The 12,782-nt window shown below is 40.3% G+C and overlaps 1 protein-coding gene across 1 annotated transcript in view; it reads right to left on the bottom strand.

Moving 5' to 3' along the window:
* Window positions 1-2,671, bottom strand: part of ablim3 (actin binding LIM protein family, member 3) — a 40,638-nt gene extending 37,967 nt beyond the window's left edge. The window contains exon 1 of the mRNA XM_062425290.1: window positions 2,539-2,671. Within this exon, the coding sequence (XP_062281274.1) occupies window positions 2,539-2,671 (133 nt within the window). The remainder of the gene's footprint in view (window positions 1-2,538) is intronic.
* Window positions 2,672-12,782: the final 10,111 nt, after the last annotated feature.

Raw genomic sequence — 12,782 nt, 5'->3', positions numbered from 1 at the left:
CTTGGACAAGCAAAACAAATGTTAGATTCATGCTTTACTTGTATTTTCAAACTGTTAGCTTCTTTAAAGTTAAGAAAAGTTAGAAAAAAAGCAATAAAAAAGCAAAAAGCTAAAAAAGTTTTTTTTCTAACTAAATCTATAACTCCGCAAAATAATGCAGTATGAAACGCCTCTGGCTTTGGAAGTAATGCTGGGTTTGGTTAGTACTGCAGCTATATAGTTAGATAGTTAGCCAAACATTGGCTACGTTGGTGCAAACAAACACACAATTTATTGCATTCCTTAACCTTTTGCTCTTGGATTTTTGGAGAAGGTGAAACTGAAGAAATCCCAAACCAAACAATTTTTTTAACACTGAATATCTCCTTTTCTACAGCCCCACGCCCATCACTTAAACATACGGACAAATTGTACAGTTGATGCTTTGTTACAGTTTCTAGGCTATGACTGGACAATTGCAGCTTTCTAAAATACTTTTCTCATAGTTAAAAATACATTGGCCAACCATGTAGCCTGAAACAAATAAAGCCTATAATTGTCTACGTATGATGTTTTTGTCGAACACATAGATATGATGTTCAATAGTTACCTAATTGACATTTCTGAATAGAACACAATTGAGAATTTCCAGTCTCAGCAAATGCACCATTTTTAGTGTTTAATAACATTCCACTTTAAAAATGGACATAATAATATTGTATATATTAGAGAGTTTAAAGCTGCATTAAGCTTAAGAAAACTGCTTTATGTCAAATGCAAAAGCTTCTCCCCTGTATGCAGTAGATGTAATTAGAGCCACAAGTAAACTGAAGACTATACTGTGCACAGTTCACACAATAAGATCAGTGTGTAGCTCTGTCAACACTTAGTCTGAAGCTGTAAAGTCTGACACCTATGTAAGCTGGGTAAGCTCCGGGCTTTCTCTCCCACCGTCTCTATTCTTCACACACTCATCCACCCTGGTGCACACTTACACCCACACACACACCTCCACACACACACACACACACACAAACACTGATGCGTCAGGTTAGAAAGTGGATGGATCCCCTTACCTCATTATGCATTAGCTTACATGTCAGACTCCTGAAAGCCTGATAGCTATTTCACATTGTCAGGAAAGCAAGTTCTTACACACAGCCTTAACAGTAATGGGATGAATATCATCACAAGCAAATGGGTCAAAATGATAGATTAATTCGATCTTAAATGCGGGTGGAAAATGAATTTATCTAAGACTTCTTAGGCTATTAGAGGCTCATTAAAGGTCCATCTTCTCCTCTGAGCTATAAACAGATTATCTTGCATCCACAAGCAGAGACAACCAGCCTCCAAATACTGAGTGTGCCAGAACAGCTGCGTTCAAGGTCTCTTATTCAGCTTCATCTTCCTTAAGGAGCATCTGAGTGGTCCTACACTTGGTGGAAGGCGTATAATGGCAGGATAACCAGCTGGCCTTGCTGACTACCTGAATAACTGACTGAAGGACTTTGCTGCTTCAGTCATAGTATCACCAGCATGTGGGCTGTCGTGACGGAGCTCCTGATTCCATTTCACTGGATGAATCCCAAAGGACTTGCAGCACTTAAAAGTCTAACAGTCTTGCACGCCTCATAGCCTGAGCACCCTTTGCATGCTCCACACTTGACGACTGTATATGCATAGTGTATGTGAGTGTGAGGATATACACCCATGGGTGGAAGATAGAATGTATGCATGACTAGTTGTTTACTTTCCTGTTCAGGACAGGGCAGTGGGCACTGGAAATATGCAAGCATGATTAATTCCCACACTCAATCTCCCACACTCAAGTATCTGTTAGTTCATTGTTTCCCTCACAATGCTGGCAACAGCACTGGGACCCACTACATTGCCTGATAAGTGTCCAGCCACTGGTTCAAATAATAACACTCCCTTGTAAATGTGTTTTGTACTGTATATGTTTGGGTGAGAGAGCCCATAGCCAAGGGAAGTCAGTCTTTTTGCGTCATAAAACCAAATGAGCCACACTGATCCCATCAGGTGTGAATGAGAGATTATGGGAACTAATGACAGTACATGCAAGACTGCGCCAATACCTACTGGAAACACACAGGACATTTATTTGAAATGCTGACCTTTTGAAAGTGGGCCAAAACAAACCTCTGGCACAGTCCAACCAAAGTCTAAAAGAAATAACAATGACTATCAGCACATATTTAAATTATCCATGGGTGCAGTGTTTAAGGCAAAGATTCTCAACAAATATGTTTTAATGAATTAAATGTGCAATTAACTTATGGAGTGTGCATGCCAAAAAGCTTCTCCAACAGAGACTCCAGACACAATCAGCTCAGGAGCTGACGAATGACGTAACTATCTAATAATGTCAGCGCGTTCATACCCATTCAACACAGCCAAGCTCTCTCCGTCTAAATCCATTATAGAGCTCTTGAACAGCCCTCCATCCTCTCCCATGCTTACGTGTTGAATCATTCTTCTAATGATAGCCACCGGACTACAGGTGTAATCCAATGACTCCAAATCAGTGGCGAGCACCCTGGGGGAATACAGCCTCCAGCTGACAGGTGATAAAAACAGGGCCAGGGTCAGGGAAGCTGACAGCATCCCCAGGGACCAAGAGGCTGCTGCTATTTTTTGCCCATGCCCTGACAGCCCAGGGGAATAACATGCTGGGAGCTCAGTCACAGAGGATGCTGTGAGATTGGTGGTGATGAATGAGAGGAGTTGGAAAAAAAACAATCAAAGAGAAGCAATACAAAGACCATGTGTACTTGAATTATCAAAGGGAAATGTGCTGTTTCACAATCCTGGTTTAGTTTTCACAGATTTGTGTAGTTTTTGATAACACGCCCAAGCTTGTCTGTTATAATAATTCACTGTATGAATTTTTAACCACAGACCTAATTCAATGTTAAAACAAGCCTTCAACCCAGTGACATGGATAAACTTATTCATAAGCTACTCTATGCAAAACATAGCAATTCTGCTGCTAAGGCAAATTATTAATAGGACTATTACACAGATGTTCTGTAAACATAATACATAAGTTGATGTAAAAAATGGTATTCTGATAAAGTGAGTTATAGCTCTGTGATTGTTCGTAAGCTTGTGCAAATCCCCACAAACTGTGGTACAAGACACTGTCTTTTTACATCCACTTCAATTTTTATTACACGCATCAACATGACCAGTAGAATGCATCGATCTGCACAAAAATAGCCATCCTTAAACTGTTAGGAGACACTGCTGTTGAGTGGCATTTTCTGAGCCAAAAATGAGATCTCTGAGGGTTTCCAATAATGGCAGACATTATTCCTTTACTCATCTTAATTTGTCACTAAACCCAAGCAGCAACCAACATAGCTGAGAACTGAAGCCACTCCAGAATTAAGTTATTCTAATGGAAGCAAGTTGCTGGCTGCAAGAAATCTCTGACAGTGTTGATGTGACTGGGAAGAGCTCTAACATATCTCTTAAAATATGTTAAATGTTAGTTATTTTCCAAAAGACTGTGGAGTTTCTATAGCTAATCACTTGTGAGTCTTGGTAGCAAGTTTGAAACAGCAATTTTAGCCGTCCATGCAGGGTCAATTCTGTTATCAAAAGTGTGGTTTTCTGGCCCTGGTAATTGAGAAAGACAGTGTCAAGCGGGTAACCCACTGCGAGTGAGGGATTGCAATTACTATGTGACAGACAACAAAGTTTCTTGAATCTTCAATTGGAGCCACTCTGAAACCCAGAGTTGCACTTTAAGGTACCTCCACATTGGCTTTAGCCTCAAGCCCTCACTATAGCTATCTGAGTGGTGGCTTTACAATTGTATATGTACATATGTCCATAATTTAACGCAGTCAATGATCAGGTCTCTTCCAGCCTCCCCCACCCCCACCGTCCCTTTATCACCCTTCGTCTCTGTCCAGACCTTGGACAGGAGCATTCATCAAAGCTATGATAGTGTCCAGTGGTATCACAAACTCACTGGCACTGTATGGAGACAGAGAGCGAGAAGGGTCAGACTGCTAGTGACAGTCTGAATGATCACTCAATCCTACCAGAAGCCAAGGTCATGGAGACATGGAGCAGCCTGGAGGACACAACGTACAATACAGCCACAACGGCTTAGCCTTGTGCTGAATGACTCTACTGATTATTATAATCATTCAGTTAAAATAAAAAAGGCTTAGAATGTATGAGATGAACTGGCAACTGAAGGTTATTTCCATGCTGTCTTCAAAATTTCCTTCCCACAAAGACTTTAGCTTGTGTGATGGAAAGATGATTGAATACCAGTTTAGTATCCACTGTAATCCTAGCTGCAAATGTACGACAAAAATATGTGAACCAATACTATGCTGACCTGTAAATACATAATAGTTATACACAACGGTGTATGAATATTCATATGTGCATCCCAGCATCTGTGTTTGCATCTGCGCATCTTTGTCTCCCACCTTTGTTCTTTGTGTTATTGAACTAAGGCAGCTGGCAACGGGAGTGATAAATGGTGTTTGGCTCAGATTTGGACTGTTCACTAGATGAGGCAGAAGAGCAGGAATCATATACAGTATGATACAGCACCCATCCCTGTCTATCCTGGTTTCAACTCATCCCTTCCATAAAACAAGAAAAACACAACTGACATAGAGACAGAGCAGAACATCTATCTTTTGATGTAGTCATGTTTCTTATTTATTTTTTACCAAGCTAGCAGCGGGGAATTGGGAATGCACTGTGTGTCAGCCTGTTAATAGATCACTCTTACCATCAGACACTTTAGTCCAGACCAATATATCTCAATAACTACAGGCCAGATTGCCCTGAAATTTCATGTGGGTATTTAAGGCAAATGTTTTGATTTTGTGGACTCCCTGACATTTGGTCCAGCACCACCAGGAGGTCATAATTTTACCTAAACCAACACTGTGGTCTTCCACAAAGTATGTGATACTCATGTTCCAAACAGAATGATTATGTGTGCTTTTTTTTTGGCCCACTGATGTTCTCTCCGCTGCCACTATCAGGTCAAATAAATCTTCTAAAGAATTACAATTAGTTCAATTTAAAGCATTTGTATTTGATTATTCCCTAAACTGATGCAGAACAAATTAATTTGTAAGCAAATCATTTCTTGAGCCAAATGTAATTTTATTTTTTATTTTTTTGCACAGATGGCTGAATCTGCTTGATTCTGCTGTGCTTCATCACACTGACACTCTGGAAATTCTGTTTTTAGGTTTGTAGGCACAAATTACTTTCTTTTTACTTTATTTATCATTATTCACAAGCAAAGCTGTGCTTTGAACACAATGAATATATTAACATACCAATGGTGGTGTAATGGTCAACATCTTAAACTCCTGTGTTAGCATAAAGGAGCATGAGAATGTTGAAGTATTTAGTCATAAACCAAAATATTAGATACATTTAAAGTTTGACCTCATGTTCCTCTTAAGGAAAAGTCAAGGGATCACAAAATTAATGAGGGTTCATCTGGAAATCATGAATATCTGTACAAAACAAAAGTCAAGTTAATGTTAGGATATTTAACAAGCTAGTGGTGCTTGTCCAAAAGTCAGAGGATCAAGAAAGTTTCATTGCAATCATCCAACAGTTGTTATTTCAGACATGAACAAAGTGATGGACTGATTCAATGATTTCTATACTTATTAAACATTAAATCTTTCAGTAAGCATTAATCATTAGATCACATGAGATGCAGCATGACTTGTTAAAGTTAAGACAGGCGAATGTGAACATTAGGCGTAAAAACATGTACAGTCTGACACGCTGCACTAAATTTATCTTTGCCTCTCTGATGTGTTGTCTGAGAACTCTCTGCAATACAGAGAAAGAGAGAGAGAGAGAAAGACAGAGAGAGGTGTCAGTACTACCAGTGATGTATGGCTCTGCAGATCCCCTTAGGTCCCTGAGCTCAATGATCAGTATATTGATCAACATGTGTTTTATCACTCCCCTGAAACACACACTGTACATATGCAGTCCTTAAAAAAGGAACATCTCAGAAATAGAGTTATCAGTTTGATCAAATATTACAAAACTGTGTCATTATAAATGATTTTATATCAGTATTTCTAGTGTGTGTTTGTCTAACTATGATAAACTGAAGTCCTTCCCACCAGAAACAAACCTGCTGCACGCACCCAGAGTCCTGCTTCATCCGCCAACCAGGCAGAAAATAAGAGTCTGACTGGACACACATACAAACACACACACACACACACACACATAAAAAACCCAGTGACCATGAGATAGAAAGCCCAGAAGATGAAGACAGACAGTCAGCACTGTGTGTAATTACTCTGTGTGTGTCGATGGCCTCTGGGCTATCACACCCAATGCAGCGGAAAAAACTGCACACAAAACAGCCTAGCAGGCCCATTCATGTCCAAACCTTAAGAGTGCTGAGAGCAGAGGGGAACATATGTTTGACTGACCGACCGGAGGAAAAGAAGGAGAGGAGAGGAGAGGAGAGGAGAGGAGAGGAGAGGAGAGGAGAGGAGAGGAGAGATGTTCTTTCCTCAGCTCTGATGCTTGCTGTGTTTTATGCCTAAAGCCAAAGTACAGACACATGTTACACCACCATCTGCCTGCTGTGACAATGCTGACACACACACAGACACACACAGGTTTAAACACACATACAGGTTTCTCCACATACTATGGTGCAAACCGCACATACCACAGGTTGACATGTTATTGATGTGTGTGTGTGTGTTTATATGCGCCGTTCCTGTTTGAGCACAAGCTTCTAAATTACAAGAGCTTGTGACAGCTCGCCACATGCGGGCTGCATGTTCTCCCCCTCCTCGTGTCAGCTGAGAAAAGCATTCTAAAGCTTAACAAAAGAATTCTACGCATTTTCTCAGAGAGTGAAGAACTGCAACACCACTCCCGGCACGCACGGCACGGGGACTGGCAGTCAGGGCAGGCTTGGTACCAGAGGGTTAAGAGTACCGGATAAATAATGTAGTGCCACACAATGACAGGCTAGATTATGAATGATGCAGTAATACAGGGTTCCTCCTTCGACACGGGAGGACAGAGGAGGGAGGACAGGAAGCGTCTGACACCATCAGTTCACAGAGCACCTGGCACACATCAACTGGCCTCACTGACAGTTAAGGGACAGGGGAGGATTTTTTTTTTTGTTATTTCTTTTTTTTAAGTCTTCCCTTGGACATCCAAACCTGCCTTGTGGATCAACCGGTGATAACTTGTAAACACAAAGCACAACAACAATGTTCACATGCACACACAGGTGACCAGCCAGCCCTAGGAAAACCCTGATTCAGCTGACAGAGGATCAGGGTCAGAGTCAGCTGATACAAGGTCAGCTTAGCATCATGGCAGGCCCCGGGCTGGTGTAATATAAATATGACAGGAGCCCTCGGGCTCTCATCCTTATTTGTCATGTGCTGCTGCATCACAGTCAACTAAACTCCATGAGACCAAGCAACCAAACAGCAACGGTCAGGTCAGAAACCTCCAGCTACATGGGTTTCCTGCTTCTCCAATGAACATGTTAGAAAGCAGGTGGACTTTTATGAAGAGGCAACAGCTGAAAGCCTGGCTGGTCTTCCAAGAAGGTCAAATAACTGTTCTTTAAGCGATTTTCTTTGCTAAGCGCTGTCAGCTGTATGAGAAGAGCTACATAAATAAAGCGTATTATTATTAAATTAAATATTATAATATTGGTGGAGTCTGGTGACAGAAGAGGAGGTGAGAGAGGAAAGAGAAGTGACAGACAGAGAGGAGCAGACACTGGGAGGACCCGAGCAACAGCTGTTATGTGGATGAAGAATCCCAAAAATGCTCTTCTATGGATGAACTCTTGACAAATGCTACTTTGACCTCCATATACTTAGCTCTCCTATCCCTTCCAAACCTGCTGCAAGATTATTATAAGTAAATATAAATATATTCATCTAGCATTTATCACATTTGATTTTTTCTGTTTTTCCTTACTGTGAAGGAAAATGACAATTTCATATAACATAAACTGCAACATTTGGAGGTGATGGCAAACTGTAATTTGGTTAAATCTTGTTTTAAAATCGTTATTCTCAAGACACTTTCTGTAATCTCTTCCATCATATATTGAATAAGCTACTATTGTTCCATGGTATAGTTCTCTCTGCTCTCACCTATAGGTATTGTCCTTGCGCTTCAAGTGGAGAGGATAAAGCGCGCAAGAATGGACTTACCACTGGAACTCATGATGCCAAATATGTTCTTTATCTAAAACAAAGCCGCTTTGTCGAATATAATCCCATAAAGCACGAGGAAATCTTCGCGGAGCAGTTTTACTCCTTTCCAAATTGCGTGATTAAAACAACAATATCCAGTGAACGTAAATGATGCTCCTCACTCTCCCCAACACTGCTCCCAGTCAATTTCTGAGAAGGTGGACAGAGCCAGAGAGAGGGCTACAAAAACATATAAAAGGAATAAAAGAAAGCGAGGTTATTTCCAGGGATTATTCATTCCAAATAAAGCTCCCGCTCTTGCTGTGTGGGAATCTTGGTTGTTGTTTTTTTTTTTCTCAGAGAAAATGAGCCGGTTTCCACACAATACTGCTCAGTCGGTTTCCACCTTCACATTTTCGCTCGCGGCTGACTCCAGCTCCGCCGCGCGCGCTCTCCGTGCGGCTGCTGCTGCTGATGATGTCAATGCACACACAGCAAACCTCTTCCGGTGCTCACTTTCAAAGTATGATGAGTGGCCTGGATTACTTTTTATGTATCCCACATTCACGCCATTTAAACAACACCAATCTCTATAAACAAAAAACACTCATAGTTAATTATTAATCTACCACTAGAAATATTTATCCACTACTTTGAAAAGGTGAAACTTCACCTTCAAATGGTAAATATCCCTTTTAGACATGTTTTAAGACACATAAAATATTTCTACTTTATCTGTGTGAAAAAGTAAAAAAGAAAGAAAAAAAAAGTTAAATTACCTGCTCAGAAATGATTAAAATTACAACTACTTCATTAAATAATCCAGAATCTATGAATACACAGATAAAAAAAGAAAAAAAAGTTTAACTGTTGGACAAAGAAGTCTCCTATTTCACTGTGAATGCTTCAAGTTTCCACATCACACTTTTGTAGCTTGTATAATGGATCACAATTGGCTCCATTTTTATATTTTATTTTATTTCAAGGGGTAGATTATAGCTTACCTGTTACCTTACATCCTCATTTGTATTAAGTTACAGACTCACAAATTATAAACTAATTATAAACTCCAGGTCTCATGAAACTTTATAAGGGATTCCAAAGAGACTAAAATTAAATCACAGTACATTTAAAGGGGTAAATGTCCCCTTAATTTACACATGCACGGCTTATTTGTAATGTAGTGTCTTAATTATGAGTTTAGGATGTCATTATGGTGTAACACTTTGATATAAATACACAGCAAACTCTAACATTAGACCAATGTCATCTGTAATTATGCTTCTTGTGCATTATTAGAACTAATCTTTCTGGATAAGCTGAGCATAGTTTAAGCCTTTGTATCAAGGTGTAATTAAGCACTTTATATGACCTGGCTCTGGACGCCCAGGTAATCACTGACACGCCATTCTGACTTTATTATGAAAGCACATTTGTCTCTGTACCGGTGTTGCTCTGCCTGTCATTGGTTCACTTGACAGATCTGTTTTTTTCTCCTGGGTTAAGCGACGTCACTCTGGGCTGCTGTGCCCGCTTTGGAGCTAGATAGACGCAAGACACATCACACTGCAAAAAGTACTAAATGTTCAAAAGTCATTATATATTATTATATAGTGTCATTCATTTTTAAAACGAGGTGAGTGGTGAGATAGAGTCTCATACTGTCTGAAGCGTCTTAATGAATTAGGAATCAGTTAAGCATCATCTTGGAACTAAACAGCGAGGCTAAAACTCTTTCAGAAAACAACAAAGAATGCTTAAATGAATTATTTTTCGTAAATGACTTGTTAATGTTTTTCTTTTTTTCCTGTCTCTCTTTTTTTTGCAGTGCGGAGCTGAGCTTGTTGCTAAAACTGTTATGACACCGCCCTCTTCTGGTAAATCGACGTAATCAAATTAGTTAATTGGATTATTGACGGTGGAGTTGTTTAGAAGCGGCAAGGTTAATTGTGAGACTGTTGACAGACATTGCCCTGGTGTTTTTGATTGTAGAATCGCAAAGGTCTGCAAAGTAGTGCCACTCACCTCAGCTCATAGACGGGTCTGAGGTGGTCCCAGTATTCTGACTATATACTGTAAGAGAACTATTATGCACTCTGTGTCAGTGTTGTTTACGTTGAGTAGTGGTGTCACCGTGGAAAGATGTCCACCTAACGGCCAAACACCTGCACATCTACTGTGTCCCAGCCAGGCAGCCTCAAGCATTGGTGAGTTCACATCTTGAAAATCACTAGAGCTGGTTGCCTGACACAGAAAATGACCTAACATGAATGCATTAAAAGACTTAAAGACTAGCAAAGTCAAAAGTCTATTCTCTAAACCCTAAACTGAAATCAGAAAATGGAATATTAAAAAAAGGCAAAATAAGCAAATGGAAAATGGTGTTACGAAAAATAAATATGTAAGGATAATATTTTGTGATTTATGTATTTAAGTACCTTTTTATGTATATTAAAGTAAAGATAATTACATGCAATCTTAGTAGCCTTTATGCATTTATCATTCAATTGCATCAAGTCCCATAAATTTGACTATTTGTCAGTGTACCCATTGTACTTTGCGTTTGTGTGTGCATGCGCCTGTGCTGTTTTTATAACACTGTGTGACTGCTGTTTTTATTAAACTAACCGTCTGCCTTGTCCCGTGTCCTGAGGAAGTGCTGGTTCTGAAGCCTGAAGGAAGCTGGACAATAGTGGAATGTGAGAGGTGCCTCTCTCTCTCCTTCTGCTGCCCTGCACTGTTCTACCTCTTTCGTTCTGGAGCTCAATAGTACAAGATGTTCTCTCTTTGTCCTTCAATCTGCTTTACTCCTTCGCATTCTTTCATTGTCTTCTTATGGTCAGTTTTGCTCAGATTGTTTTAAAAAACTATAGTGTGGGTTTCACCACATATGAAGTTGTGCTAGCCGAGATGCATATCATGTAGCCTCAGCATCAACTTAAATCATCAGCTAAGACTGTGTTCCAGGCTTAAGTACTTTGTTAAAGAAAGATTTGGTGCTGCTACTGAAATTGAAAATGAAATATAACACACCACAGTAACAGTATCCAAGATTCAAGTGTTTTTACATGTTTACTGCAATACATGCACGACCCTGGTCCAGGTCCAAACTGACTTTGATCTGAATGGATAATGATTTACTGAAATGAACTATTTTGATTAGAGTTCATGTATGTGTCTCTGGATGTGACAGTATGTGGGAGGCTGCCCTGTGGTGCCGGGTGCTGATTGTGCTCCTGTGTCAATCCTGCACTGTGCTTTTGTCCTCCAAACTGATGGGGCAGAAAAACAGGAAGTTGGCCTTCCTGTTCACTGAAGGCAGCAGGGCAAGAGGCCACCAGGTCAACACAGCGTTGTCACTGTTTGCAAAGGCGCCAGTGCCCCATAATCAACTAAAAAGGCAAACATCGCCTAATGCGTGTTATTACTGGAATAAACCTGCATGCTTTTGACATTACTCAGTTCCCCTCTGATGGAAACTACTTTCCCTAAGCGCACCATTTGTCTTTGACATCAGCACTATAAAGCAGCAACACTGACCACAAATTATACGCTTTATTGACTACTGAACACATGATGGAGACATGATCATGCCTGCAGTCCTAGTGTTTTGTCACATTGTATGGCCTGATCAACCATTCTGTTTTTCTGTTGGAGGTTGTCTTTTGTTTATCAATCAGTGCATGTGTCCACTGTCAGCAGCACTGATCAGCAGTATCCTGCATTCTTAACTAACCCTCACAATCCTTGCCCTTTGTCCAACCACATAGCCAGGGGGAAAGTACACACACACACACACACACACACACACACAAACAATCTGCCAACCACCATGTAACACTACGCTTCTATCCCCACCCATTCCTGTCTATTTGTAATTTGTTGCTATTCTATACACCCACATTACCTCTCTTTCACTGCCTCACACACACACTCACAAACACACACTTTTGCAAACACAGCAGAATAAATGGTCTGTGTCCCGCAGCCTTGCATAGCAAATTGCATGATCACATGTGCAGTGCAGGGCTGATATTCTGTGTTCAGGGTGACTTTGTCATGGTGCACTGGGGGCTGGGGATACACAATCAGCTCCAGATTTTATATTTAACTAAGCAGGCAAAAAATAAATAAAAATACACACACACAAAAGAAAACAAAGCACCACTGGCCTAGGGATTATTATCTCCCCACACACACATAGGGACATGATCCAGAAAGTGAAATAGTGTCAATGATAGAAAGGTCGCTGCTGTGTGGGAGCAAATATCACTTTGTTTTTGCAACTTCATGCAAGCACACAAGGGTAAATATTTCAAATTTCTAAGCATTTCCATCAGAGGAATGCAGGCAGCGTGGATTAATGGGTGGGACCATGTAAAGAGACTCTACCTTTGGAATGAAGACGAGCGACACCTCAGGTATGAGCTGAACAATTATACAAACTACCAATCGTTTGCACTTTCACTCTGTTGTCATCTTCTGATTTCAGGTGGGTCAAACCAAACTGGTATGACTGGTGTTGTAGAATGAGGAAATAGACTTTTGCTTATTGTACTTTTACTGCTCTAA

This window comes from Scomber scombrus, chromosome 9, assembly GCF_963691925.1.
Source record: "Scomber scombrus chromosome 9, fScoSco1.1, whole genome shotgun sequence".
Lineage (NCBI taxonomy): Eukaryota > Metazoa > Chordata > Actinopteri > Scombriformes > Scombridae > Scomber > Scomber scombrus.
The sequence above is the reverse complement of the archived record's forward strand: the minus strand, read 5'-3'. Positions and strand labels throughout refer to the sequence as shown.